This window comes from Marmota monax, unplaced genomic scaffold, assembly GCF_021218885.2.
Source record: "Marmota monax isolate L192 unplaced genomic scaffold, Marmota_monax_Labrador192_F-V1.1 WCK01_AAM20220418_F8-fsc00884, whole genome shotgun sequence".
NCBI lineage: Eukaryota > Metazoa > Chordata > Mammalia > Rodentia > Sciuridae > Marmota > Marmota monax.
Window position 1 is genome coordinate 26574 of NW_026692961.1, and position 18401 is coordinate 44974.

General features: G+C 37.0%; 1 protein-coding gene across 1 annotated transcript in view; it reads right to left on the bottom strand.

The window, feature by feature from the left end:
• LOC124097756 (rho GTPase-activating protein 29-like) overlaps positions 1-18401 on the bottom strand; it is a 62265-nt gene that overhangs the window by 1449 nt on the left and 42415 nt on the right. The window contains 7 exon segments of the mRNA XM_058581967.1: positions 1596-1704; positions 1835-2150; positions 4773-5005; positions 8419-8556; positions 8818-9006; positions 9567-9706; positions 17183-17281. Of these exon segments, the coding sequence (XP_058437950.1) occupies positions 1596-1704; positions 1835-2150; positions 4773-5005; positions 8419-8556; positions 8818-9006; positions 9567-9706; positions 17183-17281 (1224 nt within the window).

Consider the following 18401-nt stretch of genomic DNA (forward strand, 5'->3'; position numbering starts at 1 on the left):
GTTCTGGTGACTCCAGATTTACTTCCTTCTCTTTCTCCTCTAGTCTGGTCCCAAGGTCCCTGTTTTCTCACCTAGAACCCTAGCTCTTCACACTCTGTCTTTGCTGCATGTACCCCAGAAGCTCCTGTTGCTAGAAAGGTGCAGCCCTCTGGCCATGATCCTCCTCTCCCTGCTGAGAAACATCAGACAAACTGTGTGCCTTGCCAGTGGTCTGACGGCTTTCCAGTGGCCCTGTCATAGCCCATGGTCCTCATCCCTGCCACCTGCTCCTTCTCCCATATCCTTAGGCAGTGGTTTGCAGACAGGTGCCCACCAGCATCACTTGCAGGTCATCATCTCATCTGACCTCCTTCTTCAACTGAGGCTGCTGGCCTCTCTTCCCTGGTTCCCAGGCACCGCTCATGTGATTTGCTCTCCTGGGCCCTTCTCCAATTGATAGAAGGGAGCTGAGCCATTGTGGTTGGATGGTAACCACCAGAACATATTTACAGTCCTGCAGAACTTCTAGCACCATGAAGAGTACAGACTCTGCAGCCAGCTGCTTGGGTGCTGGCTCAGCTCCTGCTCCAGTTCTGCCCTGGGCAAGTCCATTGCACTAGCCCTTCCTGCCTTCCTCTGTCAAGACTGACTCCTATGTGGAGATATGTTGGCATGTGGTCTTAATGATCTACTAAGGAACAGGCTTAGAATTACCTGGTATGTAAGGAAAACTTGACAATATTTAAACACTATTTATTGTTATTACTATACCTACTTGGGATTCCAATTTCCTTGGACAGTGAAATAAGGTTACATTTAGGAATGAGACAGGATGAGGTTCAAATCCTGAATCAACAATAATTTAGGGACATGACCCTTGGCATTATTTACCTTCCTCAGACTGTTCGCTATGGCTTAAATGAGGCCAAGGTTCATAGCACAGAAGTGCTAATAAGATCAAATCAAGTAAATGGAATCAGTGAGTCCAGTGCTTTTCTTAGCAGATAGATAATTGACTCCCTTTGTTTTCAGACTTTGTCAGGCTATATTCATTGATATTTAATTAATTTTAGACATCAAATTTAACATATATGGCTATATTTTGAAAAAATTGGAATTTAGCTCCAGTAAAACAGTAACAAATGGAAGTTTTTTGATCACCTTAACAGAAACCATTCACTGAAATAAAATTAACAAAAAAACAATGAACAAAAGGACTGAGGCCAAGAAAATGGAAGACATGTGTGCTTAATGTGCTAAAGATAGGCCACAGGTAAAGGGACATCAAAAAATTTTAGGAGTCTATTTTTTTGAGTTTCAGGAGTCCACTTTATTTCTGCCTTGACTTTAATTGATGACAAGAAGTAAAACTAAAAACAAATCTCAGAAGGAGGACAAAAAAACATTTATGAATTCCAAGATATCTCCTTACAAGAAAGAAACAAAAAATGATATTAATTTAAATGACATTCATTAAACTTTCTCAATGGCTATCAAAGTTAACTAATAAAACCTTGAAGTTTGAACTTCCCTCAACTTCATTCACCTTGTTTTTAATCGAGACTTATTTGCAAAGTTTGAAAATATGTAAACATATATAGTACATGACCACTCACCAATCAGATATGCATCACATATTTCCAATGCATTTTGCTTCCATTCTGATTTCTCAAATGATGTAGCTGATTCAAAATTTTCACTTTCACTATCTGCAGTGTGGATACCCTATTAATGCAAAAAAAAAATTAAACTGAAAAAGCAAAATACACCTCAAAATAAACAGTTCAAAGACTGCTAAGTTATTAACATAAACATCACAAAGTTCTGATGTAATTCTATAATAATCAAAACTCACTTCCTTTGAAGAAAAATATTGTGACTTTGTGGAATGTTCTGGTGATATCACGGGTTTGGAAGGACAGCTTTTATCCACCAGAGGTGCAATAACACCTGTACTACATGTAACATTTTGTGACACTAGGAACTCATTGAAGATCATCTGTGAGTTGGTAATGAGGAACTCTACCAACAGGGCCTGATTGGCATATGCAGCAAGGGAGGAGGAGATAGTAACAGGAGCGGTTGCAGGTCTTGGCCTCATGAGACATGGTCCAAATACCACCCCCAAGTTTTTTGAATTCATCAGGTTTTCTTCAGAATGGTCTACTACCCTGAAAAGAAGAACACATAAAGTTTATGAGATTTGCCCATTAGAGGTCCTTAATGGTAGTTTACTATGAATTGAGAAGGGTCAAGAAAACATGGGCTATAGAAGTCTACAAAACATTTGTCAAGGGTCAAGTTTGGTGGGTCTAGGGAAAGAATCATTTGTTTGATCATAATACCACACACCAAACTGAGTTTCAGAGTACTATATTAGGATAAAATTCATGTAAATAGAAGGAACTACTGAACTCTTACCAGCAGAAGGAAAAAAAATACCCCTTAAAAAAATTGCTCCATCTTTGTATATACTCCCAGTTTCTGGAAACTGAAATATCACTGTCAATTTCTCTCACAGCCCACAGTTAGTTTTCTTTTTAAAAAATATTTTTAGTTAGTTACCTTTATTTTATTTATTTTTTATGCAGTGCTGAGTATTAAACCTAGTGTCTCACGTGTGCTAAGCAAGTGTTCTACCACTAGTCACACTCCCAGCCCCTGACAGCTAGTTTTCTAGCCTAGATGATTCTCTCTCCTGAACATCTCTCTGTTCTACTGCCACTATCAATGTTCTGGTTTTACTTCAAGCACTGGCTGCTTTTTAGTTCTATGACTATTCAAGGCGATCTGACGCTATCATGAATGGGGTAGTTTTCCTAATTTCTCTTTCAGAGGATTCATCACTGATGTATAGGAATGCATTGGATTTATGGGTATTGATTTTATATCCTGCTACTTTGCCAAATTGATTTATTAATTCTAGTTTTCTAGTGGAGTTTTTTGGATCCTCTAAGGATAGAATATCATGACGTCAGCAAATAATGATAGCTTGAGTTCTTCGTTCCCTATTCATATCCCTTTAATCTCTTTCATCTGTCTAATTTCTCTGGCTAGAGTCTCAAGGACTATGTTGAATAGAAGTGGTAAAAGAGGGCATCCTTGTCTTGTTCCAATTTCTAGAGGAAATGCTTCCAATTTTTCTCCATTTAGAATAATGTTAGCCTTGGGTTTAGCATAGATAGCTTTTACAATGTTGAGGTATATTCCTACTATCCCTAGTTTTTCTAGTGTTTTGAACATAAAAGGGTGCTATATTTTGTCAAATGCTTTCTCTGCATCAATTGATATAATCGTATGATTCTTTTCTTTAAGTCTATTAGTGTGATTAATTAATTTATTGATTTCTGTATGTTGAATCAATCTTGCATCCCTGGAGTGAACCCCACTTGATCATGGTGCGCTATTTTTTAAATATGTTTTTGTATGGGATTGCCAGAATTTTATTGAAAATTTTTTGCATCTATGTTCATCAGAGATATTGGTCTGAAATTTTGTTTCCTTGATATATCTCTGCCTGGTTTTGGTGTCAGAATGATACTAGCTTCATAAAATGAATTTGGAAGGGTTCCCTCCTTTTCTATTTCATGGAATAATTCAATGCCCTTCAATATATGAATGGATAAATAAAATGTGGTGTATATATACACAATGGAATGTTACTAAGCATTAAAAGAGAATTAAATTATGGCATTTGCAGGTAAGTGGATGAAGTTGGAGAATATCATGCTAAGTAAAGTAAGCCAATCCCAAAACACCAAAGGCCAAATGTTCTCTCTGATAAGTGGATGCTGATCCATAATGGAGATGATGTTGTAGAAAGAAAGGAAAATTTTTGACTGGGTCAAGGGGAAGGAGGTAAGGGAAGAGGGCATGAGGGTAGGAAAGATGGTGGAATGAGATGAACATCACTACCCTAGATGCATGTATGACTGCATATTTGGCGCAATTCCAAATCATGTACAACCAGAGAAATGAAAAGTTGTGCTCCATTTGTGTATAATGGATCAAAAAGCTTTCTACTGTCATGTATAACTGATTAGAACTAATAAAAAAATTTAAAATAAATTTTTAAAAAAGGAGATCTGAATTACAGAAGGCCTCCCCTCCAACGCATTTTTCATATTGCTATCAGAAAGATCTATCAGGCAAATCTGAGCATGTGAAATTCCTGATTACAAGTCTTTAGTGGGTACAGAAATAATATGGTCAACTCATCTGCCAGGTACATAGATTTTCTTATCATGCCTGTAGGTAGCTCAGTTCCTGCTACTTCTTGCTATATTATAGCCTAATGAAATTATATTTTCCAAATGTAAAATGTTTTCTTGTGTCTCCATGTCTGTTACCCTCTGCCTAGTATGCTCTTCTGCACATTCTCTACCAAATCCCACTCAGTTCTTAAAATCTGACTCAAGGGCTTGCCTCCTCTGTTTTACCCCTAATCCCAAACTTCCTCTGCATGCCTTCATGCTGTGCACAGCTACTAGAAAAAGGATGACGCTGTACTGTGGTTATATACAGATCTGTCCCCCAAGATGATAAGCCCACTAACAGAAACCCTGTGTTTCCATGCTGGTTTGCCCAGCCAGAGCCTGGCATACAGGGGGCATCTGAGGGAACAGTGTTGGCTGCATGAACATATATTCAATGTCTCCCTTTCCCAACATAGAATAAAAACATCATAAAAAATGAAACAATCATTTTGAAAACACTACCACAACAGTATAAATGTACTTAATACTGTTGCACTGTACAATTTAAAATGGTTAAGACAGTATAAAAATTCATACCGTTTAAGATGTATGATAAGGTAATGAAGACTGTTAAAATTTGATGTTGGCAATTGTCTTAGAAGGACCTTGCTTTTTAGAAGAATTCGGTTTATTTCTATACACATATTTGGGTATGTTTTGTCCTTAGGGTTATCATTTTTGGTATCTTGCTCTTCATTAATATGTTGGATCTCTTGTGCAAGGTCCATAAATTCCTTGTACCATCGGAATAAAATCAATGGTTCTGGGAGCTAAAGAAATAAAATTACATTAAAAATTACATTACATTACATTAAAAATATCTCTTTTTTGTTAAAAATCAACAATTAGTGAGAGTTACTCAAATGATTTTTTTATCATTTCAGTGTACCTATGGCTACTTGATGTTCTATATTATCTGTAGAAGGTTAGGGTGTTGCCCTATGATCAGTTTGTATCCTCACCACTCTGGGGTTTGAAGCAAGTCACTTAACCTCTTGGAGCTTTAGGTAATAATGAAGGCTACTCTCTAACACTATTGCAAGAATTGAGCAGTTTCCCACATAAAAGTCTTGGACATACAAAATTCCTAAAACAGAATGCAAGTTTATCATATTGGACCCAATTCATCTCCTCTCCCTTACTGGCTAATAAAAGAAATAAAGGATGACACATTATGAGACTTATAGTCATTCAAAGGTATCAACCTCCATTTCTCAGTTGAGGTATCTGTAAAATGTGATTAAAGAGTTATCAATACTTTCCTGAAATAACATTGTAGATCCAGCAATTAATACTTAATTTCTTTCTCTCCTGCAACCCCACTAAAATACAGTAGGCCAATGAGGACTAGGAAAATAGAGAAAACAAAAGCAACAATTCACAAATAGAAGAGCAGATTAACAAGTCCTGATGCAACAGTTCCAAGAAAGCTGACCCCTTATCACTCAGCATGATTTTCAGAATCCTAAAGGGACTTGGACAATAAGTACCAGGTCCTCTGACCTTGGGGTAGGGTGCAAGTGGGCCAGCTGAGACAGCTTAGCTCTCTATAGAATCCTGTCTCTACTCCATGTTCTCGAGCAATCTCCTTCCTAAAAATCTGGAAATGTTTTCTCTGGGCAACATGATACAGAGGCTCTCTGAATGGGGGCAATGCCAAACCTAAGGAGCAGAGAGGTGACTGTCTGAAAATGGGGATTTGTTGGCTGTATGCACACTGAATGCACAGATCTTGCAATCATCATTCCCACCCTGGCTCCCACAGTATTGGTACCATATCTCTAGGCAAGGAAAACCCTTTTCCAGGGGGGATCAAACCAGTCCAAGACAGGGAACTAGAGACATGTAATCAGGCATATATCAAACGGTCCATCTAGATCACTTTATAATAAAGTTCCAAGTTTTTAAAAAGCCTTGATGTGTTCAAGAGCTTCCAAAGAGATTTCAAGTCCAAAATCTAACATAACTAGACATCATTAAAGACAAAAATCAAAATGGGTATAAAAAAAACAAATTGAAGGTCTAAAACTATGCTGTCAATATGCTGACCACTAGTCATATATGGTGAAAAAGTACTGGAAGTACAACTGATCAAAATTAAGATGTGCTCTAAATGAAAAAATAGATACTAGATTTCAAAGACTAAGAGCTCAAATATAAATCAATAAATAAATATCTCATAATTTTAAAATAATATTCAAAATGTTAAATAATATATTAAAATTAACTTTACCTATTTTTAAAATTTTATATGGCTATAGAAAATTTAATGTTATATATGAGGGTCACATTGTATTTATACAGAGGGTTTAGAGGCTAAATAGAGAAAAGAACCCTTACAAAAAAATCTATGACTATCCACAGGAAAATAGCATGATATGGTCATTTTAAAAAATGTTATCAAAGGAATAGAAAATCATAATACTTGAAAATTAAAATATGATCTCAGGAATGAAGTAATTTATATTAGTCAAGAAGATAAAGCTGAGGAAATGTCTTAGAAAGTTATTGAAGAAAGAAAGAAGAAGAATACAGGAAAGGTAAGGGAACTAAAGAACCAGTATGGGTTATTGAGTATGCAAACAAGAGCTTCAACTAGAGAGTACAAAGAAAGAGGGGGAAATGGGCAATAAAAATCAAGAAAAATTCAAAGAACTAAAGCACTGACAACTATCAGAGCTCATGGAGTGTCCAGAATAGTGGATGGAAATATATCCACATCATTATTCATCACTGTAAAATCTTAGAATAATGTGGCATTGGAGAGATTCTATTAGCTATAGAGGGACAAAACAATAGGCACAGAGTTAGGAATGAAATAAGACGGATTCACTGTGTGAACAGAACAATAACAAAAAACCTTGCCTTCAAAATTCAGAGGAAAAAGAATTTCCAGCCTACAATACTAAAAAGTCCCACACTATCTACACTAGTCCATTTCTGTCAAGACAGTAGGAAAACATTTACAGAGAACAGGTTTCAAATATTTTATCCTACTTAAAGGACAAACGTAACCAAAACAGAATACCCCCCAAACAAGGAAAACAGGAGAGGTGTTCCATCACAAAAGAGAGGAGAGGAGAGGAGAATGATCTCAGGATGACAGCTAATAACCCAATTAAAAAGGATCTGCAAGGGAGCAAAAGAACAACAGAGAAGGACAGATTAAGGACTTATCAGCATGACCCTATCATTATCTCTTCATTTTCACCCAGGGATAGATGCCAGCTGGATCTGACCCAAATCATTTTGTACTTGGCTCATGACAAAATGCCAATTAAGTTCCTGTAACCCCTCTGTAAGCCGCTGCCTAAAGCCAGCAACGTCACTTCACTCCACAGATGTGTGTGTGTGTGTGTGTGTGAGTGTGTGTGTTTACCTATTCCTGCAAACTGCAGGTATAACAGTGAACATAGAAAATGACAATATAGGACAGCCCACTCCCTGACCATATTCCTCCTAGACTTCTAGTATCCACCTTATAGGAAGAGTTATGCCTGTTGCCCCAAATATTATGAACTTCATGGCCTTGCCTACTAACCTCTCAAAATAGCTATTTTGAAACATCACTGAAGGCAAAGCTAGACTATGATCTAGATACTGTCCTACTTATTGAATATTCCTAACAGTGTGAACACTGGCCTTTACTTATACAGATACATTTATGCTTTTAGTCAGTGTTCTAAAACTTAAAGATAACAAAAACTTAATGAGTGTTATTTATTCCTGTATGTTTATCCCTTTAACATGGTTAGGAGGGACCTCCAAGATGGAGTTGGGAGGCTGCAACATGGAAGAGGTACATGGAAGTCTTGTACAAGGAATAGTAATATTTTATTTTCTTAAGTGGAATTTGGTTTTATTATTATTGTTCTTTAAATTGTATGTATATTTTATATACATTTTATGATCTGTACATTAATAATGAGAAAAACATCAACATGGGAGGGTCAGTGGAGTGGAGTGGGGAGATAAAGGGAGGAAAAAAGAGAACCGAAGTAGAGTGAGTCAGATCTATGCATGTATGAAATTGTCAGGATGAACCTAGCTACTATGTATAAATATAATGCTCTAATCAAAAAAATAGAAAGACATCGACATAATCTGTGCCAATGAAAATATATGAAATATAAAATATATTTTTGCTCTTTTTATTTGATGTACTTTACAATAAAAACTTTACCTGTCGAAGGTATAATTTTAAGGCTTCACAGATGTCGTGTGAATTAAATTCTGACATGTCTACCAAATGCATTCCATTCTCCAAAGTTTGACACAGTTTTGCAGTTTTTGCTTTGTTTCCACTGACACGATAAATTCCCTTGAATAGAAAAGAAAAAAAAAGATGCAAAATTCTATTTAAGTACAAAGGGCTAAATTTAGACATCTAAACATATTTGATGTATCTCCTTCAATTTGTATTAGTATTTTAGGAAAAAAAAAACAAGTTAAAGTAAAATAAATTAACATTTCCCAAATAAATGTGAATAAATTCAGTTATTAAAAACTGAGAGTATTGATTTTCTTAAAGTCTCTTTTTCATTAAAACAAATCACACAGGCATTATGTTTTAACAACATACCTGTAAACACAAGGCTGTCTTTTCAATCTCTGAAGCACATATTTTGAGTATAAAAGGAATGCCATCTGGCTCCTTTTTTGTAACTCGTGTAAATTCTGCTCCAAATAAGTGTGTTTTCCCCAGAAGTTTCCGGTGACCGCAAAAGATAACTAAGTTTTCCATACATTTATGATGACAAACAAGGAGACACTACAAGAAAATGATATTTTAAAACTGATTAACTCACCCTAAAACTATTCAAAACTAAGCAAACTACAGCCAGACTAATAACAACAAAAATGAGTTAAAAAGTATTACTTGTGGTTTATGAAATATATTTAACAGCAAAACAAAGTAGAAAACTATAGAAGATAAACTGTGGGACTTTATTAAAAATGTACTGGCAGAGCCAGGTGTGATGGCATATGCCTATGATTCCAGCTACTTGAGGGGTTGAAACAGGAAGATCACAAGTTGAAGGCCAGCTCAACATAGAAAGACCACCATTTCAAAACACAATTTAAAAAGGGGTGGGGATATTGCTCAGGGGTAGAGTGCTTGCCTGGCATGCACAAGACCCTGAGTTTAATTCCCAGGAGTATAAACAACAAATTTATATATATATAAATAAATAATATATATATATAAATATATATATATTTAATACATGTGTGAGAATACATACACATCTCCTAATAAGTAAAACCATAACAAAAAAAGTATATAGCAAAAAAAATAAGGGGGCCAATGTGATTCCAAAAATATCTTACCTCCTTACATTTAACACCTTGGAACACTACAATGCCTTCACAATATCTGCATTTTGAGGGGGATTTCAATTTTCGGAACTTGTGAGTAACAGCTGCCTTTGACATCAATGGTTTCTTAAATGCTCCAAGGGAACTGGGTTCTTATGACAGAAATATAAGAAGGGTAAAATGACAAAAAAAATATACTAGATGATATTGTACTTGGAATAATTTTTAGACTTTGAGATTATTCATATATTATAAAAAGCTATTATTTTGAGTTTTTAACATGAAAAAAATCTCCTTTATAGATCTCTTTTACAAAACACAAACTTTTACTCAACATTTTATTCATGAGTAAAAATCACCATCAAACCAATAAAATTTTTAAGATACTATGGCATAATGTTTTTAGAATCAGCACATTTAAGCCAGGCACAATGGTGTATGCCTGTGATCCTAGCAACTCAGGGGGCTAAGGCAGGGGAATCACAATTTTGATGCCCACCTCAGCAACTCAGTGAGACACTGTCTTGAAATGAAAAATGAAAAAGGCTGAGGATGGCAGCTCATTTGATAGAGTATTCTGGGTTCAGTCCCCAGTACCAGGAAAAAAAGAATCAGCATATTTATACTTAATAATATTAACATGCCCTTTACACAGTTGGTAAGTATGTTCATAGGTGGCATATAAATGCTATAAATGTTTGAAAGAAATACAATTACATGAGGCGAGTATGTTAGAATTATTTACATTAAGGATAAAGCTCCTCTTAATTCATTATAAAATTACAGGCAATCTAGCTTATTATATTTTAATATTATATTGGTATTACAGGTATCAAATGTACAAAATTAATTTATGAGAGTCTAATTTGAGTCACTAAGGTAACTGACTTTACTTTTATATCCTTCGACACCCAAAACATTCCTTATTCTCAAGAAGTACACTGAATCTGCTCCTCCTGCTTGGTTTCTTATACACTTTCTTTCTTTCTTTCTTTCTTTCTTTTTTTTATTGTTGGCTGTTCAAAACATTACATAGTTCTTGATATATCATATTTCACAATTTGATTCAAGTGGGTTATGAGCTCCCATTTTTACCCCATATACAGATTGCAGAATCACATCAGTTACACATCCATTGATTTACATATTGCCATACTAGTGTCTGTTGTATTCTGCTGCCTTTCCTATCCTCTACTATCCCCCCTCCCCTCCCCTCCCCTCCCCTCCCCTCTTCTCTCTCTGCTCCCTCTACTGACATTCGTTTGTCCCCCTTATATTATTTTTCCCCTTCCCCTCACTTCCTCTTGTATGTACTTTGGAAAACTCTGAGGGTCTCCTTCCATTTCCATGCATTTTCCCTTCTCTCTCCCTTTCCCTCCCACCTCTCATCCCTGTTTAATGTTAATCTTCTTCTCATGCTCTTCGACCCTACTCTGTTCTTAGTTACTCTCCTTATATCAAAGAAGACACTTGGCATTTGTTTTTTAGGGATTGGCTAGCTTCACTTAGCATAATCTGCTCTAATGCCATCCATTTCCCTGTAAATTCTATGATTTTGTCATTTTTTAATGCAGAGTAATACTCCATTGTGTATAAATGCCACATTTTTTTTATCCATTCATCCATTGAAGGGCATCTAGGTTGGTTCCACAGTCTTGCTATTGTGAATTGTGCTGCTATGAACATCGATGTAGCAGTGTCCCTGTAGCATGCTCTTTTTAGGTCTTTAGGGAATAGACCGAGAAGGGGAATAGCTGGGTCAAATGGTGGCTCCATTCCCAGCTTTCCAAGAAATCTCCATACTGCTTTCCAAATTGGCTGCACCAATTTACAGTCCCACCAGCAATGTACAAGTGTACCCTTTTCCCCACATCCTCGCCAGCACTTGTTGTTTGACTTCATAATGTCTGCCAATCTAACTGGAGTGAGATGGTATCTTAGGGTGGTTTTGATTTGCATTTCTCTGACTGCTAGAGATGGTGAGCATTTTTTCATGTACTTGTTGATTGATTGTATGTCCTCCTCTGAGAAGTGTCTGTTCAGGTCCTTGGCCCATTTGTTGATTGGGTTGTTTGTTCTCTTATTGTCTAATTTTTTGAGTTCTTTGTATACTCTGGATATTAGGGCTCTATCTGAAGTCTGAGGAGTAAAGATTTGTTTCCAGGATGTAGGCTCCCTATTTACCTCTCTTACTGTATCTTTTGCTGAGAAAAAACTTTTTAGTTTGAGTAAGTCCCATTTGTTGATTCTAGTTATTAACTTTTGTGCTATGGGTGTCCTATTGAGGAATTTGGAGCCCGACCCCACAGTATGTAGATCGTAGCCAACATTTTCTTCTATCAGACGGCGTGTCTCTGATTTGATATCAAGCTCCTTGATCCATTTTGAATTCACTTTTGTGCATGGCGAGAGAAAGGGATTCAGTTTCATTTTGTTGCATATGGATTTCCAGTTTTCCCAGCACCATTTGTTGAAGATGCTATCCTTCCTCCATTGCATGCTTTTAGCCCCTTTATCAAATATAAGGTAGTTGTAGTTTTGTGGATTGGTTTCTGTGTCCTCTATTCTGTACCATTGGTCCACCCGCCTGTTTTGGTACCAGTACCATGCTGTTTTTGTTACTATTGCTCTGTAGTATAGTTTGAAGTCTGGTATCGCTATACCGCCTGATTCACACTTCCTGCTTAGCATTGTTTTTGCTATTCTGGGTCTTATGTTTTTCCATATAAATTTCATGATTGCTTTCTCTATTTCTACAAGAAATGACGTTGGGATTTTGATTGGCATTGCATTAAACCTATAGAGAACTTTTGGTAATATCGCCATTTTGATGATGTTAGTTCTGCCTATCCATGAACAGCGTATATTTTTCCATCTTCTAAGATCTTCTTCTATTTCTCTCTTTAGGGTTCTGTAGTTTTCATTGTATAAATCTTTCACCTCTTTTGTTAGGTTGATTCCCAAGTATTTTATTTTTTTTGAAGATATTGTGAATGGAGTGGTTGTCCTCATTTCCATTTCAGAGGATTTGTCGCTGATATACAGGAATGCCTTTGATTTATGCGTGTTGATTTTATATCCTGCCACTTTGCTGAATTCATTTATTAGCTCTAATAGTTTCTTTGTAGACCCTTTTGGGTCTGCTAGGTATAGAATCATGTCATCTGCAAATAGTGATAATTTAAGTTCTTCTTTTCCTATTTTGATGCCTTTAATTTCTTTCGTCTGTCTAATTGCTCTGGCCAGTGTTTCGAGAACTATGTTGTACAGAAGTGGTGAGAGAGGGCATCCCTGTCTTGTTCCAGATTTTAGAGGGAATGCCTTCAATTTTTCTCCATTCAGAATGATGCTAGCCTGAGGCTTAGCATAGATTGCTTTTACAATATTGAGGTATGTTCCTGTTATCCCTAGTTTTTCTAGAGTTTTGAACATAAAGGGATGCTGTACTTTGTCGAATGCTTTTTCCGCATCTATCGAGATGATCATATGATTCTTATTTTTAAGTCTATTGATGTGGTGAATAACATTTATTGATTTCCGTATATTGAACCAGCCTTGCATCCCAGGGATGAATCCTACTTGATCATGGTGCACAATTTTTTTGATAAGTTTTTGTATCCGAGTGGCCAGAATTTTATTGAGGATTTTTGCATCTAGGTTCATTAGAGATATTGGTCTGTAGTTTTCTTTCTTTGAAGTGTCTTTGTCTGCTTTAGGTATCAGGGTGATGTTGGCCTCATAGAATGAATTTGGAAGTTCTCCCTCTTTTTCTATTTCCCGAAGTAGCTTGAAAATTATTGGTATTAGTTCCTCTTTAAAGGTTTTGTAAAACTCTGCTGTATACCCATCCGGTCCTGGGCTTTTCTTAGTTGGTAGTCTTTTGATGGTTTCTTCTATTTCCTCAATTGATATTGGTCTGTTTAGGTTGTCTATATTCTCCTGACTCAATCTGGGCAGATCATATGACTTAAGAAATTTATCTATGCCTTCACTATCTTCTAATTTATTGGAGTATAAGGATTCAAAATAATTTTTGATTATCTTCTGTATTTCTGAAGTGTCTGTTGTGATATTGCCTCTTTCATCCCGTATGTTAGTAATTTGAGTTCTCTCTCTTCTTCTCTTCGCTAGCATGGCTAAGGGTCTGTCGATTTTGTTTATTTTTTCAAAGAACCAACTTTTAGTTTTGTCAATTTTTTCAATTGTTTCTTTTGTTTCGATTTCATTAATTTCAGCTCTGATTTTAATTATTTCTTGCCTTCTACTTCTTTTGCTGTTGTTTTGCTCTTCTTTTTCTAGGATTTTGAGATGAAGTATGAGATCATTTATTTGTTGGTTTTTTCTTTTTTTAAGGAATGAACTCCAAGCAATGAATTTTCCTCTTAGAACTGCTTTCAATGTGTCCCTTAGATTCCGATATGTTGTGTCTGTGTTTTCATTAATCTCTAAGAATTTTTTAATTTCTTCCTTGATGTCTTCTATAACCCATTGATCATTCAGTAACCTATTGTTCATTCTCCAAGTGATGTATTCTTTTCCCTTCCTTCTTTTATCGTTGATTTTCAGTTCCATTCCATTATGATCAGATAGGATGCATGGTATTATCTCTACTCCTTTATATTGTCTAAGAGTTTCCCTGTGACATAATATATGATCTATTTTTGAGAAGGATCCATGTGCTGCTGAGAAAAAAGTGTAACTGCTTGATGTTGGGTGGTATATTCTATATATGTCAATTAAGTCTAGGTTATTAATTGTGTTATTGAGTTCTATAGTTTCCTTATTCAACTTTTGTTTGGAAGATCTGTCCAGTGGTGATAGAGGTGTGTTGAAGTCTCCCATGATTATTGTATGGTGGTCTATTAGACTCTTGAACTTGAGAAGAGTTTGTTTGATGAACATAGCTGCACCATTGTTTGGGGCATATATATTTATGATTGTTATGTCTTGTTGGTGTATGGTTCCCTTGAGCAGTATGTAGTGTCCCTCTTTATCCCTTTTGATTAACTTTGGCTTGAAATCTATTTTATTTGATATGAGTATGGATACTCCTGCTTGTTTCCGAAGTCCATATGAGTGATATGATCTTTCCTAACCTTTCACCTTCAGCCTATGTATGTCTTTTCCTATCAAATGTGTCTCCTGTAGGCAGCATATTATTGGGTCTTGTTTTGTGATCCATTCTACTAGCCTGTGTCTCTTGATTGGTGAGTTTAAGCCATTAACATTTAGGGTTATTATTGAGATATGGGTTGTTGTTCCAGCCATATTTGTTTATTTATGTTACTAAACATGGTCTGTTTTCCTCTTTGATTATTTTCCCCCATTTAGTGTCCTACCTCCCACTGTTGGTTTTCATTGTTATTTTCCATTTCCTCTTCCTGTAATGTTTTTCCAAGGATGTTTTGAAGAGATGGTTTTCTAGCTGCAAATTCTTTTAACTTTTGTTTATCGTGGAAGGTTTTAATTTCATCTTCCATCCTGAAGCTTAATTTCGCTGGAAACACAATTCTTGGTTGGAACCCATTTTCTTTCAGTGTTTGAAATATGTTATTCCAGGATCTTGTAGCTTTCAGAGTCTGTGTTGAAAGATCAGCTGTTATCCTGATTGGCTTACCCCTAAATGTGATCTGCTTCCTTTCCCTTGTAGCTTTTAAAATTCTCTCCTTATTCTGTATGTTGGGCATCTTCATTATAATGTGTCTAGGTGTGGGTCTCTTATGATTTTGCACATTCGGCGTCCTGTAGGCTTCTAGGATTTGGGGTTCTGTCTCATTCTTCAAGTCTGGGAAGTTTTCTCGTATTATTTCATTGAATAGATTGCTCATTCCTTTGGTTTGAAACTCTGTCCCTTCCTGTATCCCAATGACTCTTAAATTTGGTCTCTTGATGTTATCCCATATTTCTTGGATGTTCTGCTCATGGTTTCTTAACAGTCTTGCTGAGCTGTCTATGTTCTTTTCAAGTTGAAATACTTTATCTTCATTGTCTGATGTTCTGTCTTCTAAGTGTTCTACTCTGCTGGTAATATTCTCAATTGAGTTTTTAAGTTGGCTTATTGCTTCCTGCATTTCTAGGATTTCTGTTTGTTTGTTTTTTATAACCTCTATTTCCCTGTATAGTTGATCTTTTGCTTCTTGGATTTGTTTATGTAATTCATTGTTGAAGTGATCTTTCATTGTCTGATTTTGCTGTCTGATGTCTTCCTTGAGACTCCAGATCATCTGAAGCATGTATATCCTGAATTCTTTATCTGACATTCCATCTGCTGCAGCTATTACCTCTTCTAACGTTGAGTTGACCTGCAATGCTTGTGGTCCTTTCTTTCCTTGTCTCTTCATACTGTTCGCGTTCCTTTCTACTTGGTGAAACTGTTGTGCTATTGAATTTTCCCCCTATATATTTATATTGGTCTTGTATAGTTGCAAAGTCTCCCTCGCAGGCGCGGGCGGCGGCTCTGTCCCTCTGCGGGCCGCTAGGCTTGTTCTGTCGGTGGTCACAGTTCTGTCTACTTTGCAGGTGCAGGCAGCGGCACTGCCCCTCTGCAGGCATCTGGGGCTGTGCTGCCAGTGGGTCGCAGGTCCGCCTACCTTGCAGGCGCGGGGGGGGGCGGCTCTACCCTTCCTCAGGCCACTGGGCCTGTTCTGTCTCTCGGTTGCAGGTCTGGCCTGTTCTGATGGTGGTCACAGTTCCGTCTACCTTGCAGGCGCGGGGGGGAGGGGGAGGCTCTGCCTCTCAGCAGGCCGCTGCTCCTCTTCTGCCGGTGGGTCGCAGGCCCGCCTACCTTGCGGGAGTGATTGGAAGCTCTGCCACTCCGCGGGCCACTGGGCCTTTTCTGTCAGTGGTCACAGTTCCGCCTACCTGACAGGCGCGGGGGGTGGGGGGCGGCTCTGCCCCCCAGCAGGCCGCTGGGCCTGTTCTGTGGGTGGTCACAGTTCCCTCTACCTTGCCGGCGCAGGGGGAGGGGGCGGCTCTGCCTCTCAGCAGGCCGCTGCTCCTCTTCTGCCGGTGGGTCGCAGGCCCGCCTACCTTGCAGGAGTGATTGGAAGCTCTGTCCCGCCGCGGGCCACTGGGCCTTTTCTGTCGGTGGTCACAGTTCCACCTACCTGGCAGGCGCGGGGGGTGGGGGGCGTTATACTCTTTCTTTCAAAGGAGATTTCTTAGACTTTCTCAGGCATGCTTCCTTTTAACAGTAAGTCATTGTACTGGGTTTATAAAGAAGACCAGACCTAGCCTGTTATTTTAATACCATGCCAATACATCTTAGATCTACTAATTTTGTTGCTATTTGTGTGTTTGTGTGTGTGTGTGTGTGTGTGTGTGTGTGTGGTGTGCTGGGAATTGAACCTATGACCTTGTGCATGCTAAGCAAGTACTCCACCACTAAGCTGTTATTCCTAACCCTGCCACTTTTTCTTCTATTTGTATTTCAGATAACTGATTAGTACATTATCAACTAATATTTGAACATAATTACTGGGATATATTTAAGTTACTGTGTGATGCTTTTGTTTATTACACAGCAAAGCAATGATTTTTTTAAAATTATACTATCTTTCAGATCTTATGAGATGCTACTACTTCAACTAGTTTAATGGGTTTTCATTCAGGTGAATACAATATAATACCAGCTTCTAAAGGGGAAGGTGGCTCTCTTTCATCTAAATCATCTGCAGAAGGCATGGTTCCACTGAATGGAGTTTGTGGAAGTTTTTGATGAAAGTCTCCTAATAGAAAAATGTTGATACCATTGCCTGGCTATTCATTTTAGGACAGAAATGGGAAATGATAATATTTTTGGAATTATGCAAGTCACACTATTTTATTAGCTTCAATCCAAAAATTTGCTTCCATTCTTATACTCTAGATAACAGGGAATTACGATGCTCATTCCTTCTTGGGAACAAAAGGAATTTAACTAAATTTATCTGACTTTTCCAAATAAATTTAAAACTTAGGATCATATATTCCTATGAGAACTTACTGCCAACTTCTGATAGAAAGTATTAGAGGTTGTAAGCTTCACAAATATAGGTAGTATCTAGGGGCTGGAATTGTGGCTCAGTGGTAGAGCACTTGCCTAGCATGTCCAAGGCTCTGGGTTTGATCCTCAGCACCACATAAAAATAAATTAATAAAATAAAAGTATAAAAAAGGTAGTATCTTATATTCATGTTCTATATCTAATATCTGACAGAGTGGCTAGCAAAATAGTAAAGTTGTCATTAAATGTTTATTAAATTATTAATAAATGTACACAATACAATCTAAGGCCTTCTAAAATATACAAAAATTATCTGAACCCAATAGTAAAATTAAATTATGTTATTAGTAAATCAGGAGATAGGAAACAGGGAGAACCCAGGGATCTCTAGCCAAGAGCTGAAATCACAAGTTCAAACTATGTCACAGGACACTACTATGTATATATCAAAGCATGTTTGGAAGTAGACTGACTAGCAGAGATTTACTCTGCTGAAATTATAAACAGGTCTACAACTGAGTAAAGAATTCACTTTAACTCAAGTTCTTTAAACAATCTTAGCTTCAGTTAGTAACACTTTTCATAAATGATTTTAAGCAACACCCTCTTCTCAAAAGGATTTTTCTGTTCAATATGCTCATAGGTGGGTTCTAGTTTTTACTTTGAATGTGTTCCCAATGACTAAAAAAATCACAAGTTCACATGTTCCATTTTAGAACTATTCTAATTATAAAACAGTTCCCTTATATTATTGAACAAAAATCTGCCTCTGTATGAATCCCAGTCTTTGGACATATTTTTTTTCTCACAGGGGCAAACAAGAACTCTAATTCATTTCATTCCATTTCATTCCATGTCCTTAA